At 42.9% G+C, this 22,996-nt stretch overlaps 1 protein-coding gene across 1 annotated transcript in view; it reads right to left on the bottom strand.

The window, feature by feature from the left end:
• Positions 1–22,996, bottom strand: part of daw1 (dynein assembly factor with WDR repeat domains 1) — a 77,271-nt gene that overhangs the window by 19,711 nt on the left and 34,564 nt on the right. Inside the window, exons 6-7 of the mRNA XM_043702958.2 lie at positions 10,702–10,801; positions 8,318–8,425 (exon numbers count right to left, since the gene is read on the bottom strand). Of these exons, the coding sequence (XP_043558893.1) occupies positions 8,318–8,425; positions 10,702–10,801 (208 nt within the window). The remainder of the gene's footprint in view (positions 1–8,317; positions 8,426–10,701; positions 10,802–22,996) is intronic.

Below are 22,996 nucleotides of genomic sequence, written 5' to 3'. Positions count from 1 at the left end.
AGTTCAGGCAGCATCCAAGGAGCAGCGAAATCGACGTTTTGAGCAAAAGCCCTTCATCAGGAATAAAGGCAGAGATCCTGAAGCGTGGAGAGGTAAGGTAGAGGAGGGTGGGGGTGGGAAGAAAGTAGCATAGAGTACAATGGGTGAGTGGGGGAGGGGATGAAGGTGATAGGTCAGGGAAGAGAGGGTGGAGTGGATAGGTGGAAAAGGAGATAGGCAGGTAGGACAAGTCCGGACAAGTCATGGGGACAGTGCTGACCTGGAAGTTTGGAACTAGGGTGAGGTGGGGGAAGGGGAAATGAGGAAACTGTTGAAGTCCACATTGATGCCCTGGGGTTGAAGTGTTCCGAGGCGGAAGATGAGGCATTCTTCCTCCAGGTGTCTGGTGGTGAGGGAGCGGTGGTGAAGGAGGCGCAGGACCTCCATGTCCTCGGCAGAGTGGGGGGGGGAGTTGAAATGTTGGGCCACGGGGTGGTGTGGTTGATTGGTGCCGGTATCCTGCAGATTTTCCCTAAAGCACTCTGCTAGGAGACGTCCAGTCTCCCCAAGGTAGAGGAGACCACATTTGGGAGCAACGGATACAATAAATGATATTAGTGGATGTGCAGGTAAAACTTTGATGGATGTGGAAGGCTCCTTTAGGGCCTTGGATAGAGGTGAGGGAGGAGGTGTGGGCGCAGGTTTTACAGTTCCTGCGGTGGCAGGGGAAAGTGCCAGGATGGGAGGGTGGGTTGTAGGGGGGCGTGGACCTGACCAGGTAGTCACGGAGGAAACGGGGGGGTCTTTGCGGAAGGCGGAAAGGGGTGGGGAGGGAAATATATCCCTGGTGGTGGGGTCTTTTTGGAGATGGCGGAAATGTCGGCAGTTGATTTGGTTTATGCGAAGGTTGGTAGGGTGGAAGGTGAGCACCAGGGGCGTTCTGTCCTTGTTACGGTTGGAGGGGTGGGGTCTGAAGGCGGAAGTGCGGGATGTGGACGAGATGCATTGGGGGGCATCTTTAACCACGTGGGAAGGGAAATTGCGGTCTCTAAAGGAGGAGGCCATCTGGTGTGTTCTGTGGTGGAACTGGTCCTCCTGGGAGCAGATACGGCGGAGGCGGAGGAATTGGGAATACGGGATGGTATTTTTGCAAGAGGTAGGGTGGGAAGAGGTGTAATCCAGGTAGCTGTGGGAGTCGGTGGGTTTGTAAAAAATGTCAGTGTCAAGTTGGTCGTCATTAATAGAGATGGAGAGGTCCATGGAGGGGAGGGAGATGTCAGAGATGGTCCAGGTAAATTTTAAGGTCAGGGTGGAATGTGTTGGTGAAGTTGATGAATTGCTCAACCTCCTCGCAGGAGCACGAGGTGGCGCCAATGCAGTCATCAATGTAGCGGAGGAAGAGGTGGGGACTGGTGCCGGTGTAATTACGGAAGATCAACTGCTCTATGTAGCCAACAAAGAGACAGGCATAGATGGGGCCCATACGTGTGCCCATGGCTATCCCTTTGGTCTGGAGGAAGTGGGAGGATTCAAAGGAGAAATTGTTAAGGGTGAGGACCAGTTCGGCCAAACGAATTAGAGTGTCGGTGGAAGGGTACTGTTGGAAACGTCTGGAGAGGAAAAAACGGAGGGCTTGGAGGCCCTGGTCATGGCAGATGGAGGTGTAGAGGGATTGGATATCCATGGTGAAGATGAGGCGTTGGGGGCCGGGGAAACGGAAGTCTTGGAGGAGGTGGAGGGCGTTGGTGGTGTCACGAACATATGTGGAGAGTTCCTGGACTAGGGGGGATAGGACAGTGTCGAGGTAGGTAGAGATGAGTTCAGTGGGGCAGGAGCATGCTGAGACAATGGGTCGGCCAGGGTAGTCAGGCTTGTGGATCTTGGGAAGGAGGTAGAACAGGGCAGTGCGGGGTTCCCGGGCTATGAGGTTGGAAGCTGTGGGTGGGAGATCTCCTGAGGTGATGAGGTTCTGTATGGTCTGGGAGATGATGGTTTGGTGATGGGGGGGTGGGGTCATGGTCGAGGGGGCAGTAGGAAGAGGTGTCCTCGAGTTGGCGTTTGGCTTCAGCGGTGTAGAGGTCAGTGCGCCAGACTACCACTGCGCCCCCTTTATCCGCTGGCTTGATGGTGAGGTTGGGATCGGAGCAGAGGGCTGGGCATTGTGAGGGTGAGAGGTCAGAGTAGGGGAGGGGGGTAGACAGGTTGAGGCGGTTAATGTCCCGGCAGCAGTTGGAACTGAAGAGGTCGAGGGCAGATAATAGGCCAGCGCGGGGTTTCCAGGTGGATGCAGTGTGTTGGAGGTGGCCGAAGGGGTCCTCGGAAGGTGGGCGGGAATCCTGATTGTGAAAGTAAGCTCGGAGGCAGAGGCGGCGGAAGAAGTGTTCGATGTCACGGCGTGTATTAAATTCATTGATGCATGGACGGAGGGGGATGAAGGTGAGTCCTTTGTTGAGGACTGATCGTTCGTCCTCAGTGAGGATGAGGTCTGGGGGGATAGTGAAAACTCGGCAGGGCTGGGAGCTGGGATCTGGTGTGGGTGTAGAGCTGGGAGTGGGGGCGGAACCTTTAACTGGAGTGGGTGTGATGGTGGGGGAATGGGGGTGGAGTCATGAGCAGGGGTAATGTTCCCTTCGGGCTTCTGGGGGGTGGGGATAGTGACAGTGGGGTCTGTGGGGGGCGTGTCAGCAGAATGCAGGTGAGTGGCGCTGGTGGGGGCGGAAGTGGTGGTGACCACGGCAGTAGGGGTAGCAGAAGTCACTGAGCATGTGGCATCAGTGATGATGTGAGGGGCGGAAGTGATGTCACGTGTGATGCTCTGTTATCTCAATCAATCTAAACATCAGGTCATAGACAGAAAACACAGGGGGCCAACACCTTCAACATATTGTCTAGCTATCACCATTGTTAACAGTTAACCTGAGAATGCAACTTTTAAAAAAAAGGTTTTGTGATTTACACATGAAAGAAGTGAAACTACCACTATTTTCTAACAGATGAAAGGCTTAACAGACAATCAATTTTTCAATGTATAATTTCAGTTACATCACATTGCAAATTTTTGCTATAAATTCTGTGTTATGATCGAGCCCTCCACTATCACCTGATGAAGAGGCGTCGCTCCGAAAGCTAGTGTGCTTCCAATTAAACCTGTTGGACTATAACCTGGTGTTGTGTGATTTTTAACTTTGTACACCCCATTCCAACACCGGCATCTCCAAATTATGACTACAAATATGAAGAAAGGTAAGGGGGCACACAGCCAATATAACTGCTATCCCCAATCTTACCTGAGGAGGAGAGTCTTTTTCAACATCAAGCATCCACACAAACAGCTTCCCAACAGGCTTTCACCACCAACAAACAGTTTCTAAAGCAAGACCAAGAGAAGCTGAATATAGAGGCCAAACAAAGAAACTTAATTGGGAAGCTGAACCAAGAGTATCATCAAAACAAAGGACACCCTGGAAGGGAGATGCCAACTAGTGCTATCTGAACAAGATCTTCCAGACACAGGCTGGTTCCAAACCAAGGGAGCTGACAGCAAGAACCTCAGCAACTGGGCACACTTCAAAACCAAGTTTTGAGTGGTAAATATAAATTCCTGAGACCCCAAACTTCCGACCTAGTTAGCAGGGAGGGGAACACAGTGCATTGGGACCCAAGTGTAGGAATTCTGATTAAAGAATCTGAAATTAAACGATGAATAAAAACTGAAAGAACTATGGGTGCTGTATAAATCAGAACCAAAAACAAAAATTGCTGGAAAAGCTCAGCACGTCTTGCAGCATCTGTGAAGACAAAACTGAGGAAGGGTCACCAGACCCGAAACATTAATTTGAGTTCTCTTCATAGATGCTGCCGGCCCTGCTGAGCTTTTCCAGCAATGTCTGTTTTTGTTTCTAAAATTAACTCCTGTTGTTTCCTGTGTGTCAGTAGAATAGTGTTCTGAGAGCGGTTATCTAGTTACTCGTATATTTAGAGTTCTACTGTTCTGTGCAGTGATTGTGTCAATTTCCTTGTTTTATTACATTACCTATTTGCTTGTATTAAAATTATCTTTTCTATTTTAAGTAAACGCAGAGATTCTTTTGCCCTGAAACATCTGTCTACTGCCTCTTCATTTCACATTCCCTAAATAAGTCCAGTGTCCAGAACCAGGTATCTGGAGGTGATTTAAACCACTTAAAAATCATGAAACAACTGATTGATAACCAGAACTCTACACAACAGTGCAGCAGTTTCTCCGGAGTGAGTGCCAATGTAGACTATTTGTTAAATAATTAGAATGGGGCTTGAAATATCAATATTTTCACTCAGTGGTGACACAGCTACCAATAAGCCAAAGGTTGGATCTAGTTAATTGAGAAGAAGTGCCAAAATTATCCATAAATTTTAATTTGGATTATGACTCTTTTGCATATATAAATCAAGACATCAGTAAGGGAAAGTTGAAGTAACCCACACTTAATGTTTTGATTTTCCATCACTTCTATCGAGCTTGTAGTAATTCAGGACAATTATTGCCATCAAACAGGAAGATTCTTACTTGGTGAGAATTTATAATCAAAGAGAAAAAAGACTGGAGTATAATTATTGTGAACCAGTGGGAACCACAATATTGGACATCATTGAAAATAAACTTAGCCAGACAGATCAGACTAATTTAAATTTGGCCAATATCCAGCAAAATACTGAAGTTGATAAAAACAATCATTGCTCCCAAAAAGTATAAAGGCCTTAAATTTGTTTAAAGTTAAAAATCACACAACACCAGGTTGTAGTCCAACAGGTTTATTTGGAAGCACTAGCTTTCAGTGTGCTGCTCCTTCATCAGGTAGCTAGTATTCAACGGAACACTCAAGCCTCTCCACCATAGCAAGTTGGCAATCCATGGAAAGATCTTAGAACCATAGAGTTGTACAGCACAGATCCAGGGGCTGTTTTGGCCCTTCAATCCAACACACCCATACCAACCTGACATCCCAATCTAACCCAGTCCCATTTGCAAGCGTTTGGTCCATAAACCCTCTAAACCCTTCCTATTCATGTACCCATCCAAATGTCTTATATATGTTGTTGTTGAACCAGCCTCCACCATTTCCTCTGGCAGCTTATTCCATACATGCACCACCCTCTGTGTGAAAAGGTTGCCCCTTAGATCCCTTTTAAATCTTTTCCCTCTCACCTTAAACCTATGCCGTGTAGTTTTGGATTCTCTTACCCAGTGAAAAAAGACCTTGGCTATTGACTCTATACAACCACTTGATGAAGAAGCAGCACTCTGAAAGCTAGTGCTTCCAAATAAACCTGTTGGATTATAACCTGGTGTTGTGTGATTTTTAACTTTGTCCACCTTAGTCCAACACCAGCTCCTCCACATCATTCTATCCATGCCCTTCAAGATTTTATAAACCTCCATAAGGTCACCGTTTAGTCACCGATGGTCCATGGAAAACAGTCCCATCTCATTCAGCCTGTCCCTATAGCTCAAACTCTCCAATCCTGGCAACATCCTTGTAAATAGTTTCTGTGCCCTTTCAAGTTTAACAACATTCTTCCTATAGAAGGACAACCAGAACAGAATGCAGTATTCCAAAAATGGCCTAATGTCAGAGAGGCATAGAGCCAGACAGCACAGAAACAGTCCCTTCAGTCCAACTAGTCCATGCTGACCATAATCCCAAACTAAACAAGTCTCAGCTACTTGTGTTTGGTCCATATCCCTCCAAACATTTCTTATTCACGTAATTATCTAAATGTCTTTTAAATTCCAAAATCACTTCCTCTGGACATTCATTCCACACACAATTCACTTTCTGTGCAAAAATTTCCCCCCATGTCTTTTTAAAATCTTTCTCTTTTCACCTTAAAAACTTGCCCCCTCAGCCTAGGGAAAAGACACCGGATACTCACCTTATCTATACCCTCACGATTTTAAAGACCTTTATAAGGTCACTGTCCTATGCTCCTTAAAACTCAAACCCACTACTCCCAGCAACATCCTGTCTATCACTCAGCCAAGTCCTGTACAGCCGCAACATGACACCCCAACCCCTATAGTCAATGCACTAACCAATAAAAGCAAGACATAGAGTCATAGACATGGACAGCATGGAAATAGACCCTTCGGTCCAACCTGTCCATGCCGACCAAATATCCCAACCCAATCTAGTCCCACTTGCCAACATCCAGCCCATATCCCTCCAAACCCTTCCTATTTATATACCCATCTAAATGCCTCTTAAATGTTACAATTGTGCCAGCCTCCACCACATCCTCTGGCAGCTTATTCCATACCTGTACCACCCTCTGTGTGAAAATGTTGCCCCTTAGGTCTCTTTTATATCTTTCCCCTCTCACCCTCAACCTATGCCCTCTAGTTCTGGACTCCCCGACCCCAGGGAAAAGACTTTGCCTACTTAGCCTATCCATGCCCCTCATAATTTTGTAAACCTCTATAAGGTCACCCCTCAGCCTCCAACGCTTCAGGGAAAACAGCCCCAGCCTGTTCAGCCTCACCCTATAGCTCAAATCCTCCAACCTTGGCAACATCCTTGTAAATCTTTTCTGAACCCTTTCAAGTTTCACAACATCTTTCCGATAGGAAGGAGACCAGAATTGCATGCAATATTCTAACAGTGGCCTAACTAATGTCCTGTACAGTCACAACATGACCTCCCAACTCCTGTACTCAACATTCTGACCAATAAAAGAAAGCATACCAAATGCCTTTTTCACTATCCTATCTATCTGCGACTCCACTTTCAATGAGCTATGAACCTGCACTCCAAGGTCTCTTTGTTCAGCAACACCCCCTAGGACCTTCCCATTAAGTGTATAAGTCCTGCTAAGATTTGCTTTCCCAAAATGCAGCAACCGTCTTCACTACCCTGTCAACCTGCAACTCCACATTCAAGGAACTGTGAACCTGCACCCAAAGGTCTCTTTGCTCAGTAACACTCCTCAGGGCTCTACCTTTAAGTGTATAAGTCCTGCCCAGATTTGCCTTACAAAATGCAGCACCTAACACTTATCTAAATTAAACTCCATCTGCCAATCCTGAGCTCATCAGCCCATCTAGGAGAAAGTGAGGACTGCAGATGCTGGAGACCAGAGTTGAAAAGTGTGGTGCTGGGCATAACCCGAAACATCGATTCTCCTGTTCTTCGGATGCTGCCTGGCCTGCTGTGTTTTTCCAGCACCACACTTTTCAACTCTGGTCTCCAGCATCTGCAGTCCTGACTTTCTCCTAGTTGATCTTAACCTACTGCGAATCCTTTTGCAAGGATGCCTACCTTGAAGAAGCTCTCCTCCCTCTACAGATTCCTGAAGAAGGGCTTATGCCCGAAATGTCGATTCTCTTGCTCCTCGGATGCTGCCTGGCCTGCTGTGTTTTTCTAGCACCACACCCATCAGCCCACCTAATCAAAGTCCCATTGTACTCTCAGATAACCTTCTTTCCTGTCCACTACACTACCAATTTTGGTGTCATCTACAAACTTATTAACCATTCCTTCTATATTCACATTCAAATTATTCATATAAATGACAAAAAGCAGCGGACCTAGCACCAATCCTTGTGACACACCGCTGGTCACAGCCCTCCATTCTGAAAAACTCTCCACCACCACCTTCTGTTGCCTACCTTTACGCTAATTTTGTATCTAAATGACTAGTCCTCCCTGGATTCCATGCGATCGAATCTTGCTACCATGTGGAGTCTTGTTGAACAGATTGCTGAAGCCTTGATTTACAATAACTAATGACATGGCAGATGACAATTTGGCAAATTAATATTAGCAAGTCAGATGCTCCATAGAGAATGACTTGTATGGGCAAAAGAGACAAATCAAAATGTGAACCACTGTTTGTCTCAAATCAAAATGACCACTATATGTTTAAACGAGGAGGTAGAAGTGGAGTGGTATTGTCACTGAATACCCGGACTAACGCTCTGGTGTCAAGGGCTCGAGTCACAGCATGGCAGATGGTGATATTTGAATTACAAGCTAATCTAAAAACAGAATTGATTGGCCTAAAAAATTTGGTTCACTAATGTCCTTTAAGGAAAGAAAATCCGCCGTTAGATCACCTGGTCTGGCCTACATATGACCCCAGATTCACTGACTCCTGAGTACACTCTGAAATAGTCTAGCACACTACTAGACAGGTCTCCCAGTATCAACCAAGGCACTGGAAACAGCAATGTTGCACAGTACTGTGAATTCACCTACCCACCACCACATTCCCCCACCACTTCACAAACCAGTGATACTTACATTCTGTGCACAATTGAAAGAAACGAAAAAGCATTTGTAGCATTTTTCATCATACATACTGTTAGTGTAACAGACTCTTCTCCAGATTGGATGTTCCAGAGCTTTGCTGTCGTATCCATACTGCCTGTTGCTACTAGAGTACTTTGGGGATTAAATGATAAACACACCTGTAATAGATTTTTTAAACAAGTAATTAAAAACAATAACCTTTATAAAGAAAAATGCTCAACAGTTTTACATGACAATTAAAAACCACACATTTTTATCAAGCATTTTTCAAATGGCGCCGACTGCCATGGTAGTTTCTGACAGCACTCCTGGTATAATTAACTACCATTTCCAATCACAGAAATAAAAGAACATCACAACTCACAAACATCAGAATCGTGGATCTTTGAACATCATTAGAACTTCTCCACTAAGTTACTAAATGTTCCTTTTAAGCAAGCATTACTTTGTTTAAAATCATTATTCTTGCAGTGTTGCAATGTCAAAGAAAGCACAATAGTAATTGGAACATACATGCTAAAGACATGAAATTGGATGCTGTTATGAACTAAACTGCAGAAGAGTACAAATTGCTATTTTGAAGAGATACAGGTTTAGGGTATCTTTGGTTATGTAATGGTTCCCCATTAATTACTCCACTTTCTTCCAGTTTTCTTTATGCATTCCTTGGCAAGAAGTGTTTTAACCCTTATTATCAGAATTCAAATGACAGGCAAAAGTGGCAGAATAAAGTCTACTATTCTAAGCAATGGATGCAAGATCCATATATTTGTCACAAAAACAAACTTAGTACATCAGTATGTTGCCTGGTTCATAAACCTTACGTGCCTTTTAAATAATATATATTGTCATCGAAGGGATTCGGGATTAACATGTTTTTTTCTTTTCTGGTTTGAATAGAATGGAGATTATATAAAGTTATGTACACTGCAATTAGTTGTTAAGTCTGAGCTCTAAAACCCTGGATTTTAAAGGATCATCAATTGCATTATTTGGTATAATTACTGAAAAGAAGAGCTTTTCAAAAGTCCAGTGTGGTAACATTTCTCTATCCTTAAAGTGGCATCTCATATGCAGATATTATTTCCAAAGGCATTAGTAATCCTCTAATTATCTTTGTTCATAATTGAGCTTGTGTATCTAAAGAAATGGCTGTCATGTTAAAATTAATACTTTGCATCGGTTTTTACAATTTAGGATGACCGACAAAGCACTAGAACTACAAGGATCCTAGAAAAATATAAACAAAAAAATTTGGTGGATTCAACACAAAATTAAAACTGAAGAATGCAGAAATTAATGAGATATAGGGCACATATGTCTCCAGTTTTCAACTTCAGTATATTAAAAAGAAAGGAAATTGCAGATGTGTTGGCCAGATTTTCGAGAGCTCAGCAGATTCAATAATTACACATTTGGATTAGAAAATTTGACATATTAATCCATTCCTGCAGAAGGGAGGGAATTTGGAATCAAGTAACTACAGATCTATAAGCTTGATATCAAGGTGGCGAAGTCCTTTGAATCTATCCCTGGGAAAAGAGTAACTGAACACTTGGACAAGCATGATTCAACCAAAAAGAGACAATATTGATTCATAAAGGATACAATCTGTTTCATTAAGTAAACTTTTTAAAGAAGGTCATTAATATAATGGTTCAGGAGGGTCTAGGAATATTGACAATGTAGATCTACAGAGGAACTTGATAAGATCCCTTACAGAAGACTAAGCAAAAATGAAAACACACTGAACTGGGCATAATTTTCTCACATGGGTCATTGAATATGAAACTGAAGAGGGCTAAGAGGATGTGTATGCTGCAGTATGGCAATTTATACTGGGTTTTAAATAGCTTTTTACTATTAAATTTTTGTTTAGAAGTTATAGTATTATTTTTAGGAGTGTTATAGAACTGAATTAACTTTCAAAAACCAACTCAGGTTGCTCAGGTTCCCAAAGGAAAACAATGTTATTACTGCATAGAAAATGTATATATAGCAAAATAAATAATATGGGAATGGATTAGAAATGCTACACAAACAATTTGGATTTTTTCTTTCCAAACTCTGCAGATGTTGTAACAAATAGACAATAATCTAAGAACATCACAGGTCTCATGAGATCACAATGAAGGCCTAGTTTGAAAAGGTAGGCCATCAGGAAGCTCTGCCGTTGAAGTAATAATCTTGGTCTAATTGATTTGATTGGTACTGCATCTCCCTCATGTAAATAAACACAAGTCAGTGAATCTTACTCAGCTCCACCACATGTAACCCCCAAGCCCCAAAATGTCATCTGCAATTTTCTTGAAAATAAATTAAATAAATTCAACAAAATTATAAAATATGATTTTTTAAAAGAAGTTTTATCATTTAATAAAAAAAGCAATAAAACCAAGGTGCCCTCTTTAAACCTAAAAAAAGAGAAACTTACAATTTCTGCTGTATGTCCACGAAATGTATGGTAACATTTGCCTGTTTCAGAGCTCCATAATTTGCAGGTTTTATCGAATGAACCAGTTGCAATCTTGTCTCTAATTAAAAGTAAGCACACATTGCAACAATGACGCAAAAACTGTGAGGTAAAGATGTAGAGAGTGAATTTCCATTTAGTGGTTCTCCAATCTCCATTGTAACATAAATAGAAGAAGAGAATTATATAAGATGTTCTTAAGAAGTGACAGCCATACTTGTACGAAAAGAATAATGCTGTCCACAAAACATTGAATAGAACATTTCTCTTAAAGTAGCAATGCAGAACAACCTCTATTATCCAAATATCAATTATTCAATTTTCGGATTATCTGACAAGATCTCAAGGTCCCGTAAAAATGCTATCCATTATCCTAACAATCAGTTATCCGAACTCTCAGTTATCCGAACAAAATAATCCCCACCCATCTCATTTGGATAATTGAGGTTGTTTTGTAGATCTTTTATGTCTGATTCACCATATCTAACTTAGTTCTATACTGACCCAACTGCAATGGTCAGTATCACAGAGCTGCCAAGTCAAAACGTATGCTCCTTTTAAAAAAAATCTACCTTTGAGTTACCTTCGTGATGCCAACAGTTTTGAATTGGGTTCTGATATGGGTTTTCCAATTTGAGATAAGCTGAGGCCAGATTTCTTTGTTGCTGATAAATACTATTCATTATTATATTATATACGACAGCAAGGCTACAGAGCAGCACACTGAGCTGTAGAGGGTCAAACTTCATTGCACACTAACATCTGACTATGGAAGTCACATTAACATCTGTGGTGTAAAATTATGTCCCAATACATGTGTGAATCATAATGTAACACATGTATTGGGCCAAGCAGTGGAATGTGGTGAAACGGTTAAAAATTATGTCCCAATACATGTGTGAATCTAACCGGAATGGAGGTGTTGCTTAGTCCCGTGTGAATCTTATTACACACCTCCCCGTGTGAATCTTCTTATCTGTATGTAACCAGAATGGAATGTGTTTTTTAGCCTTGCTCTGCTGTTCACATGAATGTTTATATCTGGAAAAGAGTATATCAGCTGGAAAAGTCTCCAGTTCGGTGAGTCTGCTCCGGGGTTACGTTTAACCGCCGAGCGTGGGTTGTTGGCAACCGCTCTACGAGAACTGACGGCTCCCAGTTCCGGTAACATGTAGAGTGAGTATAAGCCAGACCCGTTGGTTGTGGCGACGCTGCGGGGAATAAAATGCCCATATTCTAGCAGACTCGCCTCTTGGTCGTTTGTTCTGTGTCAGACTACTCTCCTACGAACCTGACCTTGAGAATTTTTTAAAACAACATCACAGCTTATCTCAGAAACACACCTACAAAGTCATTAATTCCTAGCTCTATTTCTTCTCCAAGAACCTTTCCAGTTTCCAACATTAATTGTGCAGAGTTGCGAGTACCACATTAGAGGAAAAATGTGAATGTATTGGAGAGAGTGCAGAAGTATTTTACAAGAGTGGTTCCCAGGAATGAGAAACTTCAATTATGAGGATAGGTTGAAAATGTTGGGGCTGTTCTCGTTAGAGAGATAGCTAAGAGGACACTTGTTAGAGCTTTTCAAAATCATGAGCAGGCTGGACAGAGCAGATGGAGAGAAGCTGCTCCCAATTGTTGAAAAAAGAAAGAATGGGAGGACATAAATTTAAAGTAATGTGCAAACAAAGCAAAGGTGATGTGAGAAATTAGTTAGGGTTTAGAACACATTGCCTGTAAGTGTCATGAACACAGGTTGAGTTGAGACACTCAAAAGGGCACTGGATGATGACCTGCTTAGAAATAGTTAAAAATCATACAACACCAGGTTATAGTCCAACAGGTTTAATTGGAAGCACACTAGCTTTTGGAGCGACGCTCCTTCATCAGTTGATAGTGTAGGCATGATGCGCCAAAATGGCTGCCTTCTGTGCGATAATACTCTAATTACTAACTAAACGTGTTTCCTCAACAGTTTCAGCTAACTTTAAGTCAATGCCCTCTTGTTTTTTTTCACAAGTGGGAACAGCTTCTCCCTACCTAGTCTGTCCAGCCTGCTTAAGATTTTGAAAACCTCTATCAAATCTCTCTCTACAGACAACATTCCCAACCTTTTCAATCTGTCCTCACAACTAAAATTTCTCACTCCTGGAAACATTGAATAGAAAACATTCTATCTGGATACATCAGTGTGAAATGGCAACTGCTCTTCCCAAGACCGCAAGAACTTTCAGAGAATCTTGAATACAGCCCACTCCATCACGCAAGCCAGTCTCCCTCCATTGACTCCATCTGGACTTCCCACTGCCTTGGAAATGCAACCAACACAATCAAAGATCTCTCTCATTTCGGTTATACTCTCTTCCACCCTCTTCTGTCGGGCAGAAGATAAAGAAGTTTGAATACACAGATGAACAGATTCAAAAATAGCTTCTTCTCCGCTATTATCAGACTTCTGAACAGACCTCCTAAATGTTAATTCTGATCTCTCTCTCTCTCTCTCTGTCTCTGTCTATGCACCTTCTCTGCGATTGTAACATTGTATTCTGCACTCTGTTCTGCTACCCGGATGTACTTTGCCTGGTGCAATCTGCAAGAACAACACGCAAGCAACACTTTTCACTGAATCTCAGTACATGTGACAACAATAAATCAAACTCAAACTCTCTCCAATACATTCACAGTTCTCCAATAATGTGGTACTCACAACTGTGCACAATACTCCAATACTGTAACAAAACATTTCAGACTATATTTTTAACACTACCTCTTTTCCTGTTGCATTCACTAGAAGCTTTGCAGTCAGGACTATCAAAGCAGATTTGAAATTAACACAAAACATTCCTGATGAAATGATGCGAATGGAGGAAACTCAGTATTTCCTACTGTCACATCGGACAATGTCACTTGAACATTAAGACCATAACAAATAAGGACAGGACTAGGCCAATTGGCCCTCCTAGCCTCATCCATCATCTAGTAAGGTCAGGGTTGATCTGAAACTCCCCATGTCCACATTCCTGCCCTTTCTCCTTAACCATTGCATCCCTTACTAATCAAGCATCAACCTATCTCAGCCTTAAATATACACAATGCCTCTGCCACTATGGCTCTCTGTGGCAAGGTGTTCTAAAGATTCACAACACTCTGATGAAGACAAAGACAAAGAATTTACTGGGCTCTCTTAGAAGAAGAATCATGCTTGCGCTCGAGCTAAACATTTTCCTGAATGCGCAGAATTTCTTATTATCTGTACTCTTGGGTAAATTCGTCAGGTGCACCGTAAACACTGTCAAATGAAAGATCAGTGTGACCATTCTATAATGCTATAAGTACTAGAACTTCTATCATTTCTTGATATCCTACTGCAGCTTCATCAGCCACTGCCATTTCATTGTCAATCACACAAAACTGATTTCACTACCGGATTAGGTGAAGCATTCTGCTTAATCTGATCAGGAAAAAAAGGCTGTAAGGAAAACCTTAGAAATATAAATCTGTAAGCCTGGCATCAGTAGTGGGTCAGTTGTTGGAGGTGATTCTGAAAAATAGAATTTACATGCATTTGGAGAGACAAGGACAATTAACATTAGTCAGCATGGTTTTATGTGAGGAAATCATGTCTCATAAACTTGATTGAGTTTTTTGAGAAAGTGACCAAAAAGATTGATGAGGACAGAGCAGTAGATGTTCTTTACATGGACTTTATTAAAGCCTTTGACAAGCTTTCGCATAGTAGATTAATTAGTAAAGTTAGATCACATGGGATTCAGGATGAGCTTGCTATTTGAATGTAAAATTAGTTTGATGGTAGGAGACAGAGGGTGGTGTTGGTGGCGGAGAGTTGTTTTTCAGACTGGAGGCCTGTAACTAGCAACGTTCCACAGGCATCAGTACCGGATCCACTTTGTTTGTCATTTATATAAACCACTTCGATGACAATTTAGGAGACATGGTTAGTAAGTTTGTGAATAACACTAAAATTGGTGGTATAGTGGACAGTGAAGAAGGTTATCAAACATTACATAGCGATCTTGATCAATTGGGTCAATGGGCTAATGAATGGTAGATGAAGTTTAATTTGAATAAATGCGAGGAATTGCATTTTGGTAAAACAAACAAGGGCAGGGCTTATAAACTATTGGTAGGGCCCTGGGTAGTGTTGTAGAACAGAGAGACCTAGGCATTAGGGTACATAATTCTTTGAATTTCCATCACAGGCAGACAGGGTGGTTAAGAAGGTTTTCAGCATGCTTACCTTCATTGTTTAGAGCTTTGAGTATAGGAGTTGGGAAGTCCTGCTGAGGTTGTACAGGACATTGGTGAGGCTTCTTCTGGAGTACTGTGTGATGTTTTGGTTGCTCTGCTATAGGAAGAATAATATTAAATTGGAGAGGATTCAGAAAACATTTACCAGGATTTAGGGAATGGAGAGCTTGAATTATAAAAATAGGCTGTATAGGCTGGAACTTTTTTTGTAGGATCATAGCAGGTTATTAAGATTTATAAGCTTATAGAGAGTTATAAAATCATCAAGGCCATAGATAAAGGTGAATAGTAAGGTGTAGGAATTTAAAACTAGGGGAATATTTTTAAGGTGAGTGGAGATATTTTTAAATAGGACATGAGGGGAAACTATTTTACACAGAGAGGTTGGTATGAGAAATGAACTGTTGGAGGAAATGGTGGGTGCAAATACAGTTACAACATTTAAAAGACATGTACTTGAATAAGGAAGGTTAGGAAGAATATGGGCCAAACGCAGGCAAGTGGGATGAGTTTCGTTTTGGAACACTGTGGACTAGTTAGATCAAAGGGTCTGTTTCCATATGTATGACTCTATAAGAGGCAGACGAATCTATTATCTTCACCATGGACATCCAGTCCCTGTACACCTCCATCCCCCATCACGAATGACTCAAAGCCCTCCGCTTCTTTCTTTCCCGCTGTACTAACCAGTACCCTTCCACTGACACCCTCCTTCGACTGACTGAACTGGTCCTCACTCTGAACAACTTCTCTTTCCAATCCTCCCACTTCCTCCAAACCAAAGGAGTTGCCATGGTCACCCGCATGGGCCCCAGCTATGCCTGCCTCTTCGTAGGATATGTGAAACAGTCCATCTTCCGCAGCTACACTGGCACCACCCCCCATCTTTTCCTCCGCTACATCGATGACTGTATCGGCGCTGCCTCGTGCTCCCACAAGGAGGTTGAACAGTTCATCCACTTTACCAACACCTTCAACCCGACCTCAAATTTACCTGGACTGTCTCAGACTCCTCCCTCCCCTTCCTAGACCTCTCCATTTCTATCTCGGGCGACCGAATCAACACGGACATTTACTATAAACCGACCAACTCCCACAGCTACCTAGACTACACCTCCTCCCACCCTGCCCCCTGTAAAAACGCCATCCCAGATTCCCAATTCCTTCATCTCCGCCGCATCTGCTCCCAGGAGGACCAGTTCCAATACCGTACAACCCAGATGGCCTCCTTCTTCAAAGACCGCAATTTCCCCCCAGACGTGATCGACGATGCTCTCCACTGCATCTCCTCCACTTCCCGCTCCTCCGCCCTGGAGCTCCGCCCTCCAATCGCAACCAGGACAGAACCCCACTGGTCCTCACCTACCACCCCACCAACCTCCATATACATCATATCATCCGTCGTCATTTCCGCCACCTCCAAACGGACCCCACCACTAGGGATATATTTCTCTCCCCTCCCCTATCAGCGTTCCGAAAAGACCACTCCCTCCGTGACTCCCTCGTCAGGTCCACACCCCCACCAACCCAACCTCCACTCCCAGCACCTTCCCCTGCAACCGCAAGAAATGCAAAACTTGTGCCCACACCTCCCCCCTTACTTCCCTCCAAGGCCCCAAGGGATCCTTCCATATCCGCCACAAATTCACCTGCACCTCCACACACATCATTTACTGCATCCGCTGCACCCAATGTGGCCTCCTCTATATTGGGGAGACAGGCCACCTACTTGCGGAACATTTCAGAGAACACCTCTGGGACACCCGGACCAACCAACCCAACCACCCCGTGGCTCAACTCCGGCTCCCACTCCGGCTCCCACTCCACCAAGGATATGCAGGTCCTTGGACTCCTCCATCACCAGACCATAGCAACACGATGGCTGGAGGAAGAGCGCCTCATCTTCCGCCTAGGACCCCTCCAACCACAAGGGATGAACTCAGATTTCTCCAGTTTCCTTATTTCCCCTCCCCCCACCTTGTCTCAGTCCCAACCCTCGAACTCAGCACCACCTTCCTAACCTCTCCGCCCCCACCCCAGCCTATCACCCTCACCTTAACCTCCTTCCACCTATCGCATTTCCAACACCCCTCCCCCAAGTCCCTCCTCCCACCTTTTATCTTAGCCTGCTGGACACACTTTCCTCATTCCTGAAGAAGGGCTAATGCCCGAAACATCGATTCTCCTGCTCCTTGGATGCTGCCTGACCTGCTGTGCTTTTCCAGCAACACATTTTCAGCTCTGATCTCCAGAATCTGAAGTCCTCATTTTCTCCTCAAGAAATTAAAAGTCAGGTACCACAGAATTTACTTTTTGAAGCAATGAAACTAGACCTGATGTTAGCGTATTATTATTTCCTGGGTGTATCACTTGGTTAGGAATATCCAAAGAAGAAAGAGGCTCATCCCCTTCTATCACAACTGGAGACGGTTCATAACACAAATAAAACTCTTGGAAAACCTGAGAAACCTTTTCAAAAAAGTGTCATCCAATTTTCTTTCAATATGCAGTGAAAGCTTTGAGAAATCTTCAGAAAATGTTGTTCAATCTTCTTTAGATGAAAGTCTACTCTTGAAGAGGTTGAGCTAAGTTGTCGCAAAATAGAATTTGATATTCATCTGGTCATGGCAGTTCCTCACATAATGAAATATAGTCACCATATTGGCATGGAACATCAATCTTCTGGGCAGGCTCATTGCTTCAAAATGGCTTTTAACTGAAGAATGTGTCCTCCCTGAATCATGACTTTTGATGGCCAGTGGTGTACAGTATAAAGTCATTTGCAGCCATTAGGTATCACGGTATTGGCGAATCCACAAAAAAAAGTTCTATCAAAATTCTTGCCTTTCAAGGTTACTGACCAATAATTCTGACCCAGCTCATTACCTTTTGCTGTAAGATCAACAATATTAATTTGACCAAAAAAGTATGTAGTTGTCATATCATCCAGTTCTTCTTGTTCAAGGTGCTGATCTTTCCTTTGTTCTGGAAGAAATCTGTGAGATTTATTTTTTAAGAGGTGATCTGATAAAACTATTGAAAGTGATCAAATCTGCCAGAGTGATGACACTGAATGCCCTTGCTGGACAATTTTGTAACTTGTGATGCTTCCTTGCACCACAACATCAGCAGTTCAAAATGGTGGATACTCCCTTTTTCTCTTTCTTGGTAGATTTCTTGCTAGGCAGGGAAACAATCACTGTATCTAGCTCATTAGCAGAGTTAGAATGAATCTTAGCCTTACGTCAAATCAGCTCCTGGTTGCACACCTTGCTCCCAGGCTGCCTTGTATGCTTGTTTACCTGTTCTAAGAGCAACGCTTGCTCTGACCACTGTAAATCCATAGAATTCCCACAGTGTGGAAACAGGCCCTTCAGCCCAACAAATCGACACCAACCCTCCAATCAGACCCATTCCCTTACATTTATCCCTGACTAATGCACCGAACCTATACATCCCTGAACATTATGGACAATTTAGCATGGCCAATTCACCTAATCTTTGAACCGTGGGAGGAGACCCACATGGGGAGAATGTGCAAACTCCATACAGTCACCCAAGGTTGGATTTGAACCCAGGTCCCTGGCGCTGTGAGGCAGCAGTGCTAACCACTGAGCCACCGTGCCGCCTCAATCAGGAAGTATCTTGTCAAAATTCAAATAAACTTTCCTCTGAATGCCACATCTTCAAGTAAATTGGCGACATTACATAAATATTCTAGATGAGTGGCTGCTAGAAACCTATTAATCACATTCAATAACAAAATTCTCGGACTGATACAAACACCAAAGGCTACCAAATGTGACTGAAAATCTGCTAATGTTTTATCAACAACTTGCCTAATAAGGATCTCTTCAGCAATGGGGACCACTGCAGATAAGAAAGTATTTATTTTGAGTACAAAGTTAAAAATCACACATCACCAAGTTATAGTTCAACAGGTTTAATTAGGAGCACACTAACTTTCGGAGTGCCGCTTCTTCTTCAGGAGGATACAATTGTAAGGCTCAGAATTTATAGCAAAAGTTTACAGTGTGATATAACTGAAATTATACATTGAAAATACCTTGATTGTCTGTTGAGTCTTTCATCTGCTCGAATACCATGATAGTTTCACTTCTTTCATGTGTAAATCACAAACGTTTTTTTTAAAGTTGCATTCTCAGGTTAACTCTAACAATTGGTATTAGCTAGACAATATGTTGAAGGTGTTAGCCCAGTGTTCTCTGCCTGTGCCATGATTGATTCTAATCCAAAAAGTGATCTTGGTATGTTGGTCTTTGTGTGTGTGTCTGTCTGGATTGGGGGGGTTGTGAGTGTGAGAGAGAGTGTATATGTGTGTGTATGTGAGTGTAGAGTGTCTTAAGTCTGTGAGTGGGTGCATGTGTGCATGTGGGAATGTGTGTGTGTCTGGGGTGGGGGGTTGTGAGTGTCTGTGAGAGAGTGTATATGTGTGTGCTTGAGTGTAGAGTGGTCTAAGTCTCTGAGAAGATGCATGTGTGAGTGTGTGTGTCTGTAAGGGTGTGTGTGAGTGTTGTGTATATGTATGTCTGTGTGTGTATAGGAGTGTGTGTGTGTGTGTGTATATAGTGCAATGGTGGTCACCTGTGGTGTGACATGAACCCAAGGTCCCGGTTGAGGCCTTCCCTATGGGTATGGAACTTAACTATCAGCCTCTGCTCGGCCATTTTTCCCTGCTGCCTGTCCCAAAGTCCGCCTTGGAGGATGGTCACCCAAAGGTCTGAGGTCGAATGTCCTGGACCACTGAAGTGTTCCCCAACAGGAGTGTTCCCTCCCAGTTGGGGAACACTTCAGTGGTCCAGGACATTCGACCTCAAACCTTCAGGTGACCATCTTCCAAGGCAGACTTCGGGACAGGCAGCAGCGAAATGTGGCCGAGCAGAGGTTAATAGCTAAATTCCATACCCATAGGGAGGGCCTTGGGTTCATGTTACACTACAGGTGACCACCATTGAACTACACACACACACACACACACACACACACACACACACACACGTGTGTGGGGTGAATTTGTACTTGCAGAGTTACATTGTACTTTGCTCAAAAACTGCATGAATTCATGTAAAACTCTGTTATCTCACTTTTTTAGATTAGAATCAACCTAAACATCATGGCACAGACAGAGAACACAGCGGGCTAACACCTTCAACAAATTGTCTGGCGAACATCAATTGTTACAGTTAACCTGAGAATGCAACTTTAAAAAAAATTTGTGATTTACACATGAAAGAAGTGAAACTATCATGGAATTTGAACAGATGAAAGACTCAACAGACAATCAAGGTATTTTTCAATGTATAATTTCAGTTATATCACACTGTAAACTTTTGCTATAAATTCTGAGCCTTACAACACCTGATGCAGGAGTGACGCTCCGAAAGCTAGTGTACTTCAATTAAATCTGTTGAACTATAACCTGGCGTTGTGTGATTTTTAACTTTGTACAGGCCAGTCCAACACCGGCATCTCCAAATCATTTATTTGGAGTGGCTGCATCTTCAAATGAAAATCAGTGGTTGTTCCTTACCTGTGAAAATACATGTTCCACATCTCCCAAATAACTGCACTGAAGGTTCTCAGAATGAGTAGGGACTTTGCAGCTGGTGTATACAGCGAAAATGAGACTGTACCCATATCAGGTAAGTCCAATTGTGCTTTTTGATTCTTCAGAGTTGTCTGAGAAAAAGAGTCTACCACAGACTAGTGTCTGCATCACTGTTACTATGCATCAACGTTTTAGCATGGGTTCTTCAGGTCTTGACACAAATTCAGGTCAGATTTCTTTGTTCCTGTTAAGTACTGCTTTGTTTCTTTTATTTGCTTGGAGAGCATAGGTGTCGCTAGCTGGTCAGCATTTATTACTCGTCCATTGTCACCTTTGTTTTGACTTGTTAAGGTTATGGAGCAACATGTTCCATTCAAACGGGGGCCAATTTCTTCATAGAAAATTAATTTATGATTCAGTAATGAGGGGTATAAATGGAGTTAATGGCAGTTGTTATTTCCCTAGGGTCGAGACTTTAACACTAGGGTCCACTTTTTTAAAGAGGGAGGAGAGAGATTTTAAAAAGACATTTGGATAAGTACATGAATGCGAACAGTTTGGAGGTATATGGGTCAGGAGCAAGCAAGTAGGACTAGTTTAGTTTGGAATTATGTTTGGCATGGGTTAGTTGGACTGAAGGGTTTGTTTCCATGCTTTATGACTCTATGTCTCTATGACTCGACAATCAGGAGAACTTCAAAGTAATTGTCAGGCTTTCAGAGATGGAGCACTTAGGTCACTGAAGCACATATTTACTGCCGCTAGATTTCATTTTATGAAATACCTCTGGAGAAAGGTTCTAAATGGAGACTTTTAAATATTTTGTTGGGCTTTTTAATTATACCTTATTTAATGACAGCACTTGAAACTATAAATTTGCATGGTTTTCTATAGAAGTTCACCATTAAGACCACCAGCATAAACTTATAGAACATAGAACATAGAACAATACAGCACAGAACAGGCCCTTCGGCCCACGATGTTGTGCCGAACATTTGTCCTAGCTTTAGCACCCATCCATGTACCTATCCAATTGCCACTTAAAGTTCGCCAATGGTTCTGACTCTGCCACTCCCACAGGCAGCGCATTCCATGCCCCCACCACTCTCTGGTAAAGAACCCACCCTTGACATCTCACCTATACCTTCCACCCTTCACCTTAAATTTATGTCCCCTTGTAACACTGTTGTACCCGGGGAAACAGTTTCTGATTGTCTACTCTATCTATTCCCCTGATCATCTTATACACCTCTATCAAGTCACCCCTCATCCTTTTCCGTTCCAATGAGAAAAAGCCTAGCATTCTCAACCTATCCTCGTACGACCTATTCTCCATTCCAGGCAACATCCTGGTAAATCTTCTCTGCACCCTCTCCAAAGCTTCCACATCTTTCCTAAAGTGAGGCGACCAGAACTGCACACAGTACTCCAAATGTGGCCTAACCAAAGTCCAGTACAGCTGTAACATCACTTCACGACTCTTGGATTCAATCCCTCTGCTAATGAACACTAATCCACGGCACGGTAGCACAGTGGTTAGCACTGCTGCCTCACAGCGCCAGAGACCGGGGTTCAATTCCCACCTCAGGCGACTCTCTGTTTGGAGTTTGCACATTCTCCCCGTGTCTGCGTGGGTTTCCTCTGGGTGCTCCGGTTTCCTCCCACAATCCAAAAATGTGCAGGTTAGGTATATTGCCATGCTAAATTGCCCGTAGTGTTAGGTGAAGGCGTAAATGTAGGAGAATGGGTCTGGGTGGGTTACGCTTCGGCGGGTCGGTGTGGACTTGTTGGGCCAAAGGGCCTGTTTCCACACTGTAAGTAATCTAATCTAATCTACACCATAGGCCTTCTTACAAGCTCTATCCACTTGAGTGGCAACTTTCAAAGATCTATGAACATAGACCCCAAGATCCCTCTGCTCCTCCACCTTACTAAGAACCCTACCGTTAACCCTGTATTCTGCATTCTTATTTGTCCTTCCAAAATGGACAACCTCACACTTGGCAGAGTTGAACTCCATCTAGTACTGATGTTCAACTGTGCCTTTTGAGAATCACTCTCTGCTAAATAAGACAGATCAGTCCATGCATAAATAAACTGAAATAAAGGGGTAATTAATCCTTTCAATTTAATTGCTAATCTAGTGTTCCCTAATCCAACTGGTCCATTTTATCGTTGCTAAGCTGGATCCACAAAAATGTAGTGAGTATCTTTCAGTATCACTATTCGGCACAATATCTCAGGAAGAGATCATCTGTCTTAAATAAGTGCATAATGGTTTCAAAATTTTAACTGCATTTGTTAATAAATTGCTCAAGAGGATGAGGTAAATATCACAATAACCAGTAACCTGAGCAAGCTACTTTTCTCTAATGCTATAGACTGTTTGAGAGGGTAACTTAACTCGGTCCACTTTTG

Source organism: Chiloscyllium plagiosum, unplaced genomic scaffold, assembly GCF_037043375.1.
Source record: "Chiloscyllium plagiosum isolate Xiang-an unplaced genomic scaffold, Cpla_swu_hap1 HiC_scaffold_13, whole genome shotgun sequence".
Classification (NCBI taxonomy): domain Eukaryota; kingdom Metazoa; phylum Chordata; class Chondrichthyes; order Orectolobiformes; family Hemiscylliidae; genus Chiloscyllium; species Chiloscyllium plagiosum.
This window is presented reverse-complemented; position numbering and strand designations above follow the sequence as displayed.